The sequence below is a fragment of the Sorex fumeus genome, unplaced genomic scaffold (genome assembly GCF_029834395.1).
Source record: "Sorex fumeus unplaced genomic scaffold, SorFum_2.1 ptg000037l, whole genome shotgun sequence".
NCBI classification, from domain to species: domain Eukaryota; kingdom Metazoa; phylum Chordata; class Mammalia; order Eulipotyphla; family Soricidae; genus Sorex; species Sorex fumeus.
The window spans coordinates 26,694,638-26,711,049 of NW_026606094.1; the positions used below are offsets into that span (position 1 = coordinate 26,694,638).

At 38.5% G+C, this 16,412-nt stretch overlaps 1 protein-coding gene across 5 annotated transcripts in view; it reads right to left on the reverse strand.

Moving 5' to 3' along the window:
- Window positions 1-16,412, reverse strand: part of KMT2E (lysine methyltransferase 2E (inactive)) — an 80,553-nt gene that overhangs the window by 11,106 nt on the left and 53,035 nt on the right. For all 5 annotated transcript variants that reach the window (XR_008793039.1, XM_056118334.1, XM_056118336.1 and 2 more), the window contains 4 exons: window positions 15,061-15,170; window positions 10,995-11,259; window positions 9,816-9,914; window positions 82-246 (listed from right to left, as the gene is read on the reverse strand). Coding sequence is in view for 4 of the 5 variants with exons in the window: in XM_056118334.1 (XP_055974309.1) it covers window positions 82-246; window positions 9,816-9,914; window positions 10,995-11,259; window positions 15,061-15,170 (639 nt within the window). In the remaining variant the exon portion in view is untranslated. The remainder of the gene's footprint in view (window positions 1-81; window positions 247-9,815; window positions 9,915-10,994; window positions 11,260-15,060; window positions 15,171-16,412) is intronic.

The window sequence follows — 16,412 nt, forward strand, 5'->3', positions numbered from 1 at the left end:
GTATTAATAAAAATAAAAATGATTTGTAGCTGCAGTTAAATCATATGTAGCAATATTATTACACAATGTTTAAAATAGTACCTGAATAACTTCAGCATCACTGGCAATCTGCGCATCTTTACATTCAGTTTTAACTTCGGTTTTGGCTGTGCTGATTCGTTCCAAAGCTTGTTCTCTTCTTTTTTCTCTTTTTTCAAGTCTGGCAAAAGCTTGCAAAATTGCTTCCATTTTCCTTTCTTCTCTTGTCTATGAAATTTAAATTTTAAGTGACACAGTTTATTGTTCTGTTTTTGCATTCAAAATCCACATTTTCATGGCAAATTTTATAAGAGTGTTAGCAAAAACTTGTATGGGAAGACATTTATATTCATTTGATCCTTCTAATCCAATATCTTGGTAAGTCTTCTCATTACAAATCAAATACTTGGATGCTTCTTACTGATAAATTAGCATATAAAAATCTCAAAAGGTCCCTTTAGTTTTTATCAAACGGAATTTTTTTTTCTTAACCACCCCCAAGATTCTATGACAATGGTATACTGAAATGGTTAAATTCATATAAACTTAAGAAATGAATATATTGTTTTAAGGGGTAAAGTCCTGGTTTTAATCATTACTCTCCCAAACCATTCTAGACAACAACCTAGTTAATAACCTTTTTAGACTCATAAAATGTGGGTGATAATACTTACACTCCACTGATTTGTTATTGAGTTCAAATAGAAAATATCTGAAGTTTTCCAACAGTACTTGGAAAATGGTATGTATTCCATTTTACTTATTATTTCTACTTTAGCTCTCATGCCCTCCTTACAGGCATTCCTCTACCTTCTGCTCTTCCTGTCTTACACTGACAGTTCAAGGCAGGGACTGAGGAACAGCAAGAGTTCCTTTGAACAACATTAGTTCTCTTTGGAGAGAGAACATTAAAAGCAAGACCCAGAGCCTTGACCAGTGGGCCTGGCAAATGCTTCAGCTTTCAACAAGAATCAGGAGCACGTCCATCAACTGTCCAGTTCTCCAAATGAAAAGAACCAGGTCCTGAGGATCAGATCCATTTGTCTTTCTTCCTTTATTTGTCATCGATGTGGGGAAGAAAGAAAGAAAGATCAGAAACTCAAGGTCTAGCTGAATGGCTTACTCAACAGTGGAGCTTTTTTCCAGTAATTAGCAGAGATTCAAGCATCAAGACACCTACACTCAAAACTAATGCTTAACTCTTGGGGTTTTTTTTTTTCACACAAATTTGTGGGGGGGCGGGGGGGGGGAGGCAGAGCACCTCTTGGTGCTCAGAGCACATTCTAGGTGGTGCTTCGTGAAACCGTATGTGGTGCTAAAGGATCAAAATAGGTTCATCCATATGCAAGGCAAATAGCCCTGTACTATCTTATCCAGCCCTCATGTATGTTTGCTCATAAATTCATGTAATTACAAAATGACTCTCAAAGAATAGTTCTGAGTTTGTTTAGTCACAACAAATAGACATATTGCAAACATATCACTTACAAAATGCATTACCCTTGCCCTTCTTATTTTGCAGGTAAGGAAACTGGGGTCAAGAGAGGTAAGATTACTTGTCCATGGACTTACATCTGCATTTATGGGACTAGTGATCAAACACTAGTATATCAATATCTTTTACATACACCTGGAACTGCTAAAGCTTACATTCAGTGCTGTGTCCCATCCAGTTTCCCCTTCTGTCCCCCCCCCCCACACACACATACACACACCAATATAATTCCTGTCTCACAGGGTTTTTTGTTTAGTTTGATTTTTGGTTTTGGGGCCACACCTGGTGATGATCAGTGGTTCCTCTTGGCTCTGCACTCAGGAATTACTCCTGGAATGCCAAGGACCAAATCTGGGTCAGCTGTGTGCAAGGCTAAAACCCTACCCGCTTTACTATCACTCTCACAAGAAAGGATTTTCTTTAATAGAGATCCATATTCACTTGTTTCAGAGTCACTTGTTTTCAATGGTGGGAATGTCAAAATTATTTGATGTACAGAGCCAAATATGCCAAATACTAGTAACAATGATGGGTCTCATTCTCCTAAAGAGCCTTGAATATAATCTCAGGGCTAGGATGAAAGAGACGTTACTGGGCCCTGTTCGAGGCAATCGACGAATAACAGGATGATGAATGAATGAATGAATGTACAGAGCCAAATTTAATTATAATCAAATATTTTTCTATATTAATATAATATAAACTATTATTATATTATCTGAGGCTGGAGAGATATAGCACAGCAGGTAGGCACTTGCCTTGCACATGACTGACCTGGGTTTGATCACCACTGCATATCGTCCCCAAGGCCCTAGGAATGATCTCTGAGTGTAGAACTAGGAGAAAGCCCGGAACGTCACAGGCTGCACCTCACAACCCCATACCAAATATTTGAACTCCCTACTTAACACAACTGTCAAAGCAAGACCCTTTGAGATGATTCATAATTTATCTTAATTCAGAATCTTATCCTACAATACGGAAACTAAAGCTTATGTGTACTGATGCACTCAAAGGCAGAGCCATAATTATCATGTAAGTTTTCCAGCTCCTTGTTTCCTATCAGTAACTGGACGTACTATCTATAAACAAAAAGCATAACACACCCTACATTCTGTATAACCATTAAATGAAAGAACTTATCGTAATGGTTTTCACCACGCTTCATCTTAGAACATACAAATCTTAGGAATATAAGTGCTTTTTTGTTTGATTTTGGTTTTTGGTCCACACCGGGCAATGCTCAGGGGTTATTCCTGGCTCTGTCCTCAGGAATTACTCTTAGTGGTGCCTGATGAACCATATAGGATGCCAGGGATCTAACCCAGGTGGGCTGCATGGAAGGCAAGTGCCTTACCCACTGTACTATCTCTTTACTCCCTAGGAATTAAAGTGTGACTTTGATTTTCTACCTGGAGGAAAAAAATCGTTAAATAGCTAATTGTAAAACATTCCTTAAGGTTTGTTATTATGCTTTTATATTCACCACTGCATCTAATACACTGACAAACATATCCTCATTACAGCTGACTGTGTAGCAGATTTCAGTAATTAGTCCTAATTGACCCCAGCAAATTTTCTTAACATCTGTGCTTTAGGTAGTTTAGTTATGTCATGTTAAACCTACTTAAGACCACGTATCTCCAATCCAGTGAATACCCACATCTCAAGATCACTTCACCATCTGTGATTTGGGCAGCTGACAGAAACTGGTATCATCAGAAGGGTGTCTTTTAGGAAAACTACATCAGCTGGAGTATTGTGTGCCAAGCTGGTGTTTGTTCAGAGCTTACTCCTAGATCTGTATTCAGGGATCACTCCTGCAGACCTCCTTAGATGTAATGTGGTACCAGAGATTGACCCCAAGATTGGCTCAGTGCAAGGCAAGTGCCCTACCACCTGCACTATCTTTCCAACCCCTTTGGGTTTCTTTTTAAGCTGCACCTGGGCCTGGAGCGAAAGCACAGCAAGTAGGGTGTTTGCCTTGCATGCAGCTGACCTGGGTTTTTTTCCTCCATCCTCGGAGAGCCTGGTAAGCTACCGAGAGTATCCCACCTGTACATCAGAGCCTGGCAAGCTCCCCATGGCATATTTGATATGCCAAAAATAGTAACAAGTCTCACTTCGTGTTCTGGAGTGAGCAGATGCCATTGGGCTACACTAACATGCAACAGGGATGAATGGAGATGTTACTGCCCACTCGAGCAAATTGATGAACAACCGGAAGACAGTGCTATGGCAGTGGTAAGCTGCACCTGATGATGCTTGGGGCTTACTCATGGCTCTGTACTAAGGGATCACTCCTGACTGTACTCAATCCTGTCCCTAGGTGCCAAACTATTAGAAGTCACATTTACTGTATAAGCTGTCTTCAAACAAGCCTTCTGCATACTGCCCCCTTATAAGATTTAATCACTTAAGTGGGTATTGCGAATTTCTGTACCAATTTTGTGTTTTGAAGTAAACATCTTAAACACAGATTTACTTTAAGTCAAATAAATTTATATTTGAAAGAAACTGGGGCTCTTAAGATTCCTATTCAGCAAATGGGAAATAATCTGTGGTCCTCATGGCTCTAGGATTTACACAATGAAGAACAGAATTAGAAATGAAATTAAACTGGAAAGAGAAACTGAACAAATCATTCCAATTAGTAGAGAAATGTATATGATAATTAAAAACTGAGTAAAAATAACTATGACTTGTGAATGCCATAGCAGCTTCAGAGGAAAGTTTACTTAGTATAATGAATTGAGAACAGGAACTGCAGAGTATAGCTGGTAGGGCCTTTGGACCTACAGCCAACCTGGGATCAGTTCCTAGCATCCCATATGGTCCTCTGAGCCCAGAGGAGTGATTCCTGAGTGCAGAGCCAGGAGTAATACCTGAGCATGGCTAGATGTGGCACATAAACAACTGGGGAAAAAAATTGAGAACAAAATGAACACATCAAGTGACATACTACATTTTCCCTTGCTATAAGTGTCTCTTCCTACCAGTTAGAATAATCACATAAAAATCTTGCTCCATCTTTATTTTCCCCCAGTGCAAGTAATTAATCCAGGACCTCATTCATGTAAGGAATGTAACCACTAAGTCTTTTAAAGCTTCATGCTTTAAAAAGAATTTTTTTTTTTCCTTTTTGGATCACACCCGGTGATTCACAGGGGTTGCTCCTGGCTCTGAACTCAGGAATTACTCCTGGCGGTGCTCAAGGGACCATATGGGATCCTGGGAATCAAACCTGGGTCGGCCATGTGCAAGGCAAATGCCCTACCTGCTGTGCTATCACTCCAGACCCCCTAAAAATATTTCTAAGATGTGGTCCTCAATATCAAACCAGAGTCATCTGCATGTAATGGCAAGTGCCGTATCCCCTGTACTATCTCTCCAGCCCTGTAAATTTGTTTTTTTCAATCACCATGATATTACGGTGACATTTTTTTTATTACCATGAGGTGCAGTTACAAACTTACAAACTTTCGTGTTTGCATTTCAGTCATACAGTGATCGTTTACCTATCCCTCCACCAGTGCCTATTCTCTACTAATGTTCCCAGTATCCCTCCCACCATAAATTTGTCTTTTAAAGGAAAGGAACCAAAACAGAAAGCTCGATGACATTCTAGCAAGCTTTCTGTTTTGGTCCTTGCGCCATTCCTTGCAGTGCTCAGAGGCAACTCCTGGCTCTGTACAGGGATTACTCTTCATGGACTTGGAGGAATATATAGGGTGCCAATGACTGAACCTTGTCAACTGCATGTAAAGCAAGGGCTCTACCAGTTTCACTCTCTCCAGCCCATTCCTCAAACTTTTATCCTTATAAAAATGTAAAGACCCGAACACCTTGTTGGACTTAATTTAGTCTGACTACTAAGCCATCAACTACCAAAACTATTCCAAGTTAATCTTTCTGTAGGATCTTGAAAAACTACTTTCAAAAAGAATACAAAAGATTTTTTTTTCATGCACTTCTAAAGTAGACATGAAGGAGAAAAGCAAACCTTCATAAAAGTCTTTCGGAGGTTTATATTTCAGTTGGAGCTGGAGGAATAGCACAGCGGTAAGGCGTTTGCCTTGTGGCGTGGCTGGCTAGCTGAGCCGGGTTCTGTTCCTCCGCAATTTCTCTGCCCCTCTCGGATAGCCCAGCAAGCTACTGAGAGTATCTAGCCCACATGGCAAAGCCTGGCAAGCTACCTCTGACGTATTCGATATTCCAAACACAGTAACAACAAGTCTCACAATGGAGACGTTACTGGGCCCACTCTAGAAAAATCGATGAACAACGGGAGGTCAGTGACAGTGTCAGTTGACTGCTCTTTAGTTCTCATCATAATAAGGTGAATTTGCCAGTATACAATTTTCTAATTCCCTACCAGATCTCTTTACCTGACAAGATTACAGCCACCTAAGTGACCTCAACTATCATGCAGGCTTGAGGGGTGAAGGGGTTCTTAATAGTGCCCTGATTTGCAATCCAATGAGTACTGTGTAAACAGTCTACTGTATTTATACTTAATTGTGCAGCCAGCGCACTCTAAAGAAAAAATTATCAGTTACCACCTAATAAAGTTTGCTAACTTCTTAGGGAGAAGAGAAATATATTAAGGATTATTTTCTGTCCTGACCAGAGTGATATGAGTATTAAATTGGAATTAGAAGTTGATTCCTTAGAATCTGTTTCTTGGAATTTAATTTTGGGATCTACCCTATCTCCCTATATCTCTCTGTTACTTTGCTAGAGGACCAGACTAATTCCAGCTAAACCACATTTGAACTGCCTCCAGATGAAAACTCTAGGGAAATACAATTAATTTGACATAATTTAGACACAACTAATTTTTCAATTATATTTTTTGGTGTGGAGGATATACGTGGCTCTATGCTAAGGGGTCACGGTCCTCTCATTGTTCAATTTGCTCGAGCGGGCCCAGTGGTAGGACATTTGCCTTGCACACAGCCAACATTCTACGGGGTGTCTTCCAGAAATACTTGCAGTGTCAGGGATCGAACAGGAGTTAGCCTCATGCCTTAGTCCAGCCCTTCTGTTCTACGCAGAAATCCCATCATTGTTACTACCTAGTTCTCTGATGACCCTGCTATAAGCTATCAAATTGCTGTATCTTTTATCATTTTTGCTGCACTGTAATTATTTTTTATAAAAATGCCTCTCCTGAAAATATCTTCCTTTCCTCTTTTTTCCCCCCTTGGGTCACTTCCAGCAGTGCTTGAAACAAAATCTGTTTAAGGGCTGGCTTCATGCAGGGCCCATCACACATGTATTTTGGAGCCAACATTCAACTACATACATCCTGCCAATCACATTGAACCACAAGCCTGAGAATCATCTGTAGGCCTTTCCCCCACAAAAATAAGAAATGAACATATATATTCAGGGGTGTGGGGGAAGAAGCTTATTTTGGCTGCAGTATCTAAGAAGGTAAAATTCAAGTGGAAAAAAGTTAAGGCCAGAATATAGTATATAAGGAATATAGTTTGAAATGAAGATGGGAAGTCTTGAGTGCTAAGAGTAACTTTGGAACTCCTTCTGAAAATGGATCTCTCATAGCTACTCAATATAATGTTAGTAAAGAATTCTTTATATTCCACTGTTATCAGCTCACAATATATTCCCTTTGAATTTGGAATCCAGTGAGTATAAACTGAGCATAGATGTGTGATTAAGACCTCAACATGTCATCTGATTTGTATTAAATCCTGTATCAATGCTGATACATTGGGGTGGGGGTGGGGGGATGGTGGCACACCTAGCTTTGTATAGGGCTTACTCCTGGCAGTACTGGGGAATTGAATCCAGGTCAGCCACGTGTAAGGCAAGCACTTTATCCACTGTACTATTTCTCCAGTCCGCAGTGTTTACTTTTTAACACTAAGTTTAATAAAGCAATTTTTAAAATTTTATTATTGCAAATTTTGGAAACTAAGAATGATAATTATAATGTGGAGCATGAAAATGCTATTTGTATAAGCTAATGTGAACTTAATATGGTTCAAGCTAGAGTGTATTTCAGGGGAGTTTTAATGAGTGATACCTGATGAATCCTAATCTTATCAATATACTTGATACAATACACAAGGGCAATACACGGGGTTACTCCTAGCTCTGCACTCAGGAATGACTCCTGGCAGTGCTCAGGGGATCATATGGGATGCTGGGAATTGAACCCGAGTTGGTCACGTGCCTGTCCTAGACTTTTAAAGAGATTTACTATCCTTGACCATTTCTAACAACCTAATCAATAAAAACAAGGGAAATAATAAATTTTTCAAGTATTTTAGTACTCATAAATAATACATTGGAGGTGGTACAAAAATTAGACCAAGAGTTACAGAATGCATATTTTTAAATTTTAGAAGAACCAAAATTTCTATAATGGAAACACTGGAGTGAATGTGCCAGTAAGATACTGCAATGACTGTTAGAAATGCAAGCTAAGAAGCTAAATATCTGTTTTTAACCACACCTCGAATTCCTCAGTGTCCATAACTGGAGGTGCTGGAGGATCATGTGTAGTCGGACCAAACTTGTGTGAAGCCTTTCCCTAGTCCTTTAAAATACTACACAAAATTAGATTTTTTCCACATTTTATTATGAAAAATTCACTTCAGCTATTCAGCTACCTTGTTGGCATGGTAATACACCATACTACTATGCAAAATCAAAACTAAAGTTTGATTCCAAAGCAAATTTTTCTGTCATATCTATTCAATTCACATTGCTTAACACCAACAAAAGGATCAGGAAGTGAGTCTGTTCTAAATCCCAATAACTTTCTGAACATTGATACAAAATAATATTGGGGGATTTTCGGGGGGGAGGTGGCTAGAACTTGGTGCCATATACAGCGATGCTGAGTGTACTATATATGGGGTGCTGGAGATCAAATGGGAATTCGGCCAAGTTCAAAACAAGCACCCTACCTGACACACTTCGTTGCTCCAGCCCATTAATATAAACTTTTATACTGTGATCTGAATAAAATTATTGTGCATGTATCACAGAACAAGCATCTAAGAGATTGTCAATATCCCTTAAAGCAACTTGTGAAGTATTCTACCGACACAGGAGGTCTCTTTTTTTCTCCCTAAAAAAGCTGCTCCAAAATTAGTACAGTGCAAGAATATGGCAATTAACTGGCCAGTCAATAGTGAAGGTCAAGTTAAAACAGCTTTAATTTAGAAGTTTATGGTAATTTTTTTAATTTGTATTAAATTTGGGGGGGTTGTGGCCATTCCCTGGGAATCAGCAGGGAAGCTAGAAATCAACCCTGGGTCAGCAGCAAAGCTGTATTTTCTCTCAGACCTCAAGATAACTTCTTTAGGTATCAACTATTTCATCCTTTTCATTCCATCACAGCAGTATTTCTCAAATTCCAGATATGAATAATGAATCATCAGATGAATAACCATCAAGGGATTTAAAACAAATGACTTAAGTCTTACAGTGATCATATTTTAAATATCCTATACCTGATATTGGTGGAAGAGACCATAAAAATTATTAAAATTAAGAGGATATAAAATAGAGGCAGTGAGGAAAGCCATTCTGAGATGTTATCTGTTAATGATCAGATCATTTTCAAACCTTGTTTTTAACGGGCCTAAGTACTACATTTACTGAAAAATTACTTAAGAGTTTTTAAGAAAATATATTGCCCCACATGCCAGGGAGATAATGCCTATAGGGTCAATCCCTGGCATTGCATGGTCCACTAAACACTGCAACTGAATTCTCAAAGGTTGCAAGGCATAGGTCAGAAGACTTCCTCCACCCCTGGTAGCACAGGGAATATCAATTCTAAATTCATTTTCATGAACCCTTATGATAATAGTATCAATACAGAAATAGTAGCTACCAACATAGGCTATTTTTTTGGTTTGTTTTGCAAGATCATTTATTGGATTTTGGTATAAGCCTTAAAATACCCTTTTTGTTTTACATTATTAAATCATGAAGAGAAAGGAAACATTTAGCTAATGAAAGACATTTAGAACAGAAATTCTGTAATTAAAATTTATTAAGTTTTGAGGTAGAAACTTAAAATTTCCTAAATAACTTTAAATACAATTTTAAATGCAATCTAAAATTTCTACTTAACAGAAAAATACGAGAGAAATTGAAGTTAACGTGAATGATAATGACAAAGTCCAATATCCAGTGGCACATAATGTTTACTAACTACAAAGAGCAGTGTATAAGAGCTCATAAATGACTGTGATATTACTGTGGGAAGCCCACTTGACAGCAACAGCATGCAGTAGTTACTGGCTTCCCAACTTACCATCTTCCTTTTTCTTTCTGCAATCTGCTCCTCTGATTCCATTTCTACTTCATTGCTAATGGGAGTTTTTTCTTCTATATCATCAATAAAATCTGGTTCCTGTAAGACAGAAATTACTCTGTAGATTAGCACCTCATAAAACTTGTAAATTTGCCTTTCATCTTTACTAAACATCCCAAAATTATAATTCTACTTGTATTTGAAAAGTTTAAAACCTTTTGACTTTAAAAGGAAGTTTTTCAATTATCAAAACAGTTTTAAAGTTTTGTTTATTGGGGGTGGGGAGAGGTCAAACCCAAAGATGCTGAGGGCTTACTCCAGGCTCTGGCATCAAATACATCTTCGCCACAAGCAAGCTAAGTGCCTAGCTGCTGTACTTATGTTCCAGCCCAATTTTTCTGTTGATGTTTTAATGATGTTCTTAAAACACAAGAACAAATGTGCTCTTGTGAATACAGTCATTTATATTGCTCTCCAAATTTCACAAAACCTAATACTTATAAATATCAAGAATCCAATAAACGTTTCAACTTATTTTGGGCTTTGGGTCACAGTGGTGCTTGGGCAACCAATCATACTTGAGGTCACTGAGATTAAACCAGGGCTGGCCAAGTGTAAAGCAGGTAGGTGCCTTCCCCTGGAGAAGGTGTTCCAGTCCTAAACAAGTTATTTTCAATAAATTGTTCTGGAAAAACAATTTAAATTTGTTGTTGTTTTTTACACTCATAGAAAACATTCACTTGGCATTGAGCTATCTATCTAACCCCTCAATTGAAAACTTAAAGGCTTATCATAAAGTGAAGTATAGGTATAGAAGTATAGCCAAACTTTACCCCAAGTTATCTTAGGTGTTAATGTTCTGTCAAAGATCTTATCTGCCACCCCCTATAGAATTAGTTTATTTCCCAAATGCTAAATTAAGTTTTATGACTTAAAACATTATATAAACATAAGGACAACAACAACAACTGACTTTTCAAATCGCCCATTCGTAGAAAAATGCTGTACTTAGTTTGCTGGCTTGAATTGTTTCTTGATTGTGTAACAAATACTAAACAAATTTTCATGGAATCAGTACTTAGGCTTAACTAGTCAGCTTAATTTTGAAAACCATTTTACAGAACAAAGACGATTTAAAAGACTTTTTGAAAAAAATTGTTATCAAGAATCAGCGTGTACCTGATTATTCGATACTGATAGCCTCAGTGGAGAAAGCTTTCTCTGTTTTGTTTCAGGGCTCTTCATTTTGTTGGTTGTTCCTTCACAGTCCAAAGTAATATTCTGATTTTGTGTATCTTTTTCTTTTGAAATATCCTTTTCCTTTTTTCCTTTTTTTCTTCTGGTCTCATAACCACTACTGATGTTTTCCATGGATTCCAAACTACGTTTTAGAACAGGGCACTCTGGATTTTCTTTGAGGCATGCACAATCCACTTTGTACTTACTGAAAAAATAGTTGAATATTCAAGATCATAAAACTTTCTTTAGGAGAGGGCATACCCTGATTGGTACTCAGAAGTCTCTTCTGGATGTGTTTGTGGGATCATATATTGCTGGGAATTCCTGCATGCAAAGTATATGCTCCAGGCCATTGAGCTCTTTGGCCCCTAAGCTAAAAATTTCTACTCCATTTTATTATGCAATTCCTGGAAACTATCACAAAAGAAATTTGATCTCATAAAAATAATAGTCTAGGGGCTGGAGTGATAGCACAGCAGGCAGGGCGTTGCTTTGCACACGGCGAACCCGAGTTCAATACCCAGATTCCCGTATGGTCCCCCAAGCACCGCCAGGGTTAATTCCTGAGTGCATGGGCCAGGAGTAATCCCTGTGCATTGCAGGGTGAAAAGCAAAACAGTAGTCTAAATTGAACCTTGAATCATAAGGATAAATTATAATGTGACAAAAAATACTTATTCTAAATTTGACTTTTACAGAAAGAGGGATAGACATACAAAGATTGCATTCACCTGGGGAACATAAAGTAACAAAATAGGAGACTAACACCCAAAAGTGGCCGAGATTAGTACCGGGAATTTTGCTCCATGGTTTGGAGGCCAGCCACACATGCTAGGGGAAAAGGGAGCTCAGATACAGAAGGGAGCACCAAATAAAAGGTGTTGGGAGGATCCTCCCTGGATGAGAGAAGCATGCTGAAAGTAGACTATAGACCGAACATGATTGCCACCCAATGCCTCTTTTGCAAACCACAACACCCAAAAGGAGAAAGAGAACAAAAGGGAATGACCTGCCACAGAGGCAGCGGGGGATGGGGTGTGGGAGGGATACTGGGACCTGTGGTGGTAGAAAATGGGCACTGGTGGAGGGATGGCTACTTGATCATTGTATAACTGAAACCCAAGCACAAAAATTTGTAAGTCTACAACTATACCTCATGGTGTTTCACTAATAAAAATTAAAAATAAATAAGTAAATTTGACTTTTAAAATCCCTGAAAGGCCCCTAGCTCCTCCATTGTGGTCTGAGTAGTGTCATATCCTCAAGTCATTGTACTGACCCAATGTACTGGTCCAGCTGTCTGAGAACTGCCAGTGCGGCCTCTGGACGTCCTCAGCCCTCACAAATAAAAAACTAGCTAAGTCCAGAGAGATAGTTCATATCTAAATATAAACTAAATACCTAAACCCATATTAAACATAGAAGCCTCCCACTCTGTTTTCCAAGGAAGGGTTAAAGCTCTTCCCTGACACAAAGCCAACAAAAAAATTAGTTACAATAAATACCAAACTTCATCTGTATTACAATTTATGGGATGATGATTTTAGTAACCAGGTTTTTGGGTGACAACCCACTCTGCTTAGGGATTATTCCTGGTGGTGCTTGGGGAACCAACCACACTTGAGGTGCCTGGGGTTGAACCAGGGTTGGCTGAGAGCAAGGCAGGTGGTTTTTCCTGTACCATTTTGAAAAAATAAGTTATAATTTATTTTTGCCTCTTTTAAACATCCCCTCTTTCAAATGGGAGCTTAAAAATTATTACTCCCATTTTATAGATGAGATACCTCAGGGAGAATAAGTATTTTGCCCACAGTAAGAAAGATTTAACAAAAGAGATGACATTCAGATACAGTTCTGAGTATAAACACCACATTTTTTTTTCCCTCTCCTCCCTGCCCCAATCTCACATAACTCTGAGTTTGTGAGTCAAGTAGAGATGAAAATTAAAACCGCTGTGTTTTGGGCTATAGAAATAGTACAGGGCTCTTGTCCTGTATATATGCTTCCCTCCTCCCTCCATTGCCTGGTCCCTTCAGTTACCTACCATGGAAGATTAACACATGCAAACATGTTCAAAAAGCAGAATGATGAACTTTTTGTAAATCGAAATGACTAATACTGAAGTCAATAATGGACGTAAGAAGTGAAAATATGAGCTCAAGGTACATGAAAGAGTGTAGCTCTATCTCTCTCATCCCCCATTCTTTACTCTTGTGAGAGTATAGTGGGGCAGACTTGCAAGAGGCAAATCTGGATTTGATCTCCAGCACCGCATCAAGGCCCCTGAGCTTTTCCAGGAATGATTCTTAAGCACATTGGATATGGCACAAAACAATAAAGAATGGAAATCATGAGTTCCAAAGATTATCGTTGATAGTAATTTACATACAAGAAAACATACAGACAAAAAATAGTGTTACGATACTAAATTCAAGATGGCAGTTATCTCTGAAAGACCGAAGAGATACAACCTGGCTTCCTCACATGAGAGGATTCAATGGGAAGCTTTATTAATTTGCAAAGCAAGTAAATTTTGTATTTATATTCTTCTCGGAGAGCCCGGCAAGCTACCAAGAGTATCTCGCATGCACAGCAAAGCCTGGCAAGCTACCCGCGATGTATTTGATATGCCAAACACAGTAACAAGTCTAACAATGGAGACGTTACTGGGTCCACTTTAGCAGATCGATGAACAACGGGAGAACAGTGCTACATCATTATTTTAAAAAATTTAAGTTGATGTCTATACTGAGAGTTAAAGTTCCCCTCCCAGTATTCAGAATATTATTTCTCAGAGTTTATTTGCAGGATCTCTTTCCATTTATCTTGCAAAGGAAATCAGTCACAATTTTCACTTAAACAAGAACATGAAACTATTCATATCTTCCCAAGTAGTTTTTTGGATTTAGGCCATGGCCAGCAGTGTCAGGAATTGTACTGGGGTCAGAAGGGTCAAAGTAGTGCCAAGTAAGTACCTTGATCCCGTTACTATTTCTCAGGCTACTAAGTAAATACTCAGTACTGAGTAAAACTATTTAGGGCCAGAGCAATAGTATGGCAGATGAGGTGCTTACCCGGCATATAGATAACTCATGTTTGATCCCCTGAGCACAGCAGGGTGTGCCACCCCCCACCTGTACACTTAAAACTGAACGAAAAGAAAGAAAATTCACATTCAGTTTTATATGGATTCAGTTTTATATGGCTGCATTACAAGTACTATATTAACAGCCATTTATATTACAATACTTAAGGAAATATTAAGAAAAGAACGGGCAAAAATGCTATAATGGAAACTGATACCAAAATGCTTGTCCTCAAGTACTTTTACTTGCATCAGATAAAAACAGAAAGCAATACAAGAAACTATATACTGTAAGGACATTAAGGAATTTTCCTTGTTTAATTTTGCCACACCTAGCAGTGCTCTGGGGTCACTCCTGGTATGCTCAGGGGACCATAAGGGGTGCTGGGAACAAACTCATTCAGCTGCGTTCAAGACAAGTGCCCTACTCACTGTACTATCTCCAGCGTAAGAGATTATTTGCACGTGGCCAATGGGTATTTTTTAACATTGAGGTTAATAGATTCACTTTTCTTACATTTCACCAGTTATCTAAATCAATGCCATACTTTAAAGTTTTGATTTGCCTAGTTTTAATTACCTTTTGTCATTATCTTTTGTGTAGGTATATAAATTTTTTAAATAGTATGAATCATTCTGGATGAAGCGATAGCACAGCAGGTAGCGCATTTTCCTTGCACGCAACCGACCCGGGTTCAATTCCTCCGCCCCTCTTGGAGAGCCCAGCAAGCTACTGAGAATATCCTGCCCACAAGGCAGAGCCTGGCGAGCTCCCTGTGGTGTATTTGATATGGCAGAAACAGTGACAACAAGTCTCATAATGGGGACGTTACTGGTGCCCACTTGAGCAATTTGATGAACAATGGGAGGACAGTGCTACAGTGCTACAACACAACCATAACATTAAAGGCTTGAACTTACCAATTCCCATAGTCAAAATCAAAGGCAATAGTGATTTCAGTTCCCTTTGGAATACTTTGTATGGAATAAATATAAAGATGTATGGTTCCATCTTCAATTTCATGTCTCACCTGTTAAGGAAATCATTTTATTTATAAATTATTTTCTAATTTTAGAAGCATTTTAACTTAAAATTTGAGAACTTCAAAGCATTCACTTTCAAGGCAACTCACAAACAGTATGAAAAAAGATGCCTTCTATAAAAGTTGTCATATAAATCAATGGATAACAACTAAGGAAATTACATTATGGAAGCCTGAAAAACAAGTTCTGTTTTTAGGGGGTTGGGGTGGGCAGGTAGTGGACCACACCCAACAGTGTTCAGGGGTTACTCCTGACTACTCAGGAATTACTACTGGCAGTGCTTGAAGACCATATGAGTTGCTGGGAATCAAACCTGGGTCAACTGCATGCAAGGCAAAAACCCTAATCACTGCCCTGGCTCCTGACAACAAGCTTGATAGCCCACCATGTAGCACTGCACAGAAAAATACTGTTATTTCTCTCCTTTTAAGATTTTGGGTCCATATCCAGTAGTGTTCAGGCCTTACTCCTGGCTCTGTTTTTAGGGATCACTGCTGTTAAGGCTCATGAGACCAGATGGGGTGCTGAGGATCAAACTCCAGTCAGCAGGCAAAACAAGCTCCTTATCCATTATATATTTCATATATATCCATTATATATTATCCATTATGTATATTTTTCTATTCCAGAAAATCCTACATTTCATATAGTCTATAAAGAATTTTCACAATAAATATCTGTAAAACCGGGAGTTTTATAAGTGATGGTATCTCTGATTTAAGTCAGGCATTGTTGTGGCTAATTGACATAATTAACTCTTTTTAGTCCTCATGCCTTTTTTAGATAAACTAAAGCATAGGTAAGATCACAAAAGCAGCCAAGAATAAGATACAATTCTAAAAAATAGTCTTTCAAAACCTACATTTTAAATATGATTATAAAAATTTTTTTAATGTATTTATGGACCTTAGTCCTACACCAACTCCCTCCCCAACTGGGGAGTTTTTCTCTTTTCAATAGTTTTTCTCTTTTCAATAACCCTATGTATTAAAAGGAAAAAAAGGGAATTTGGGGATGCTAAAGAGAGTACACAGGGTAAAGAAGGTAACTTGCCTTGAACATGGCCAACCTGGGTTAAAACCCTGGCGCCACATATGGTCCCTCCCCTGTGCCCTGCCAAGATAGACTCAAAAGCGAAAATTTATTGTTTTGGCATGTAAAACACCCAAACCAGAAATACTTTATACTCTACAGTAAATACAAGACTATTATAGTAGCATGTATGAAAT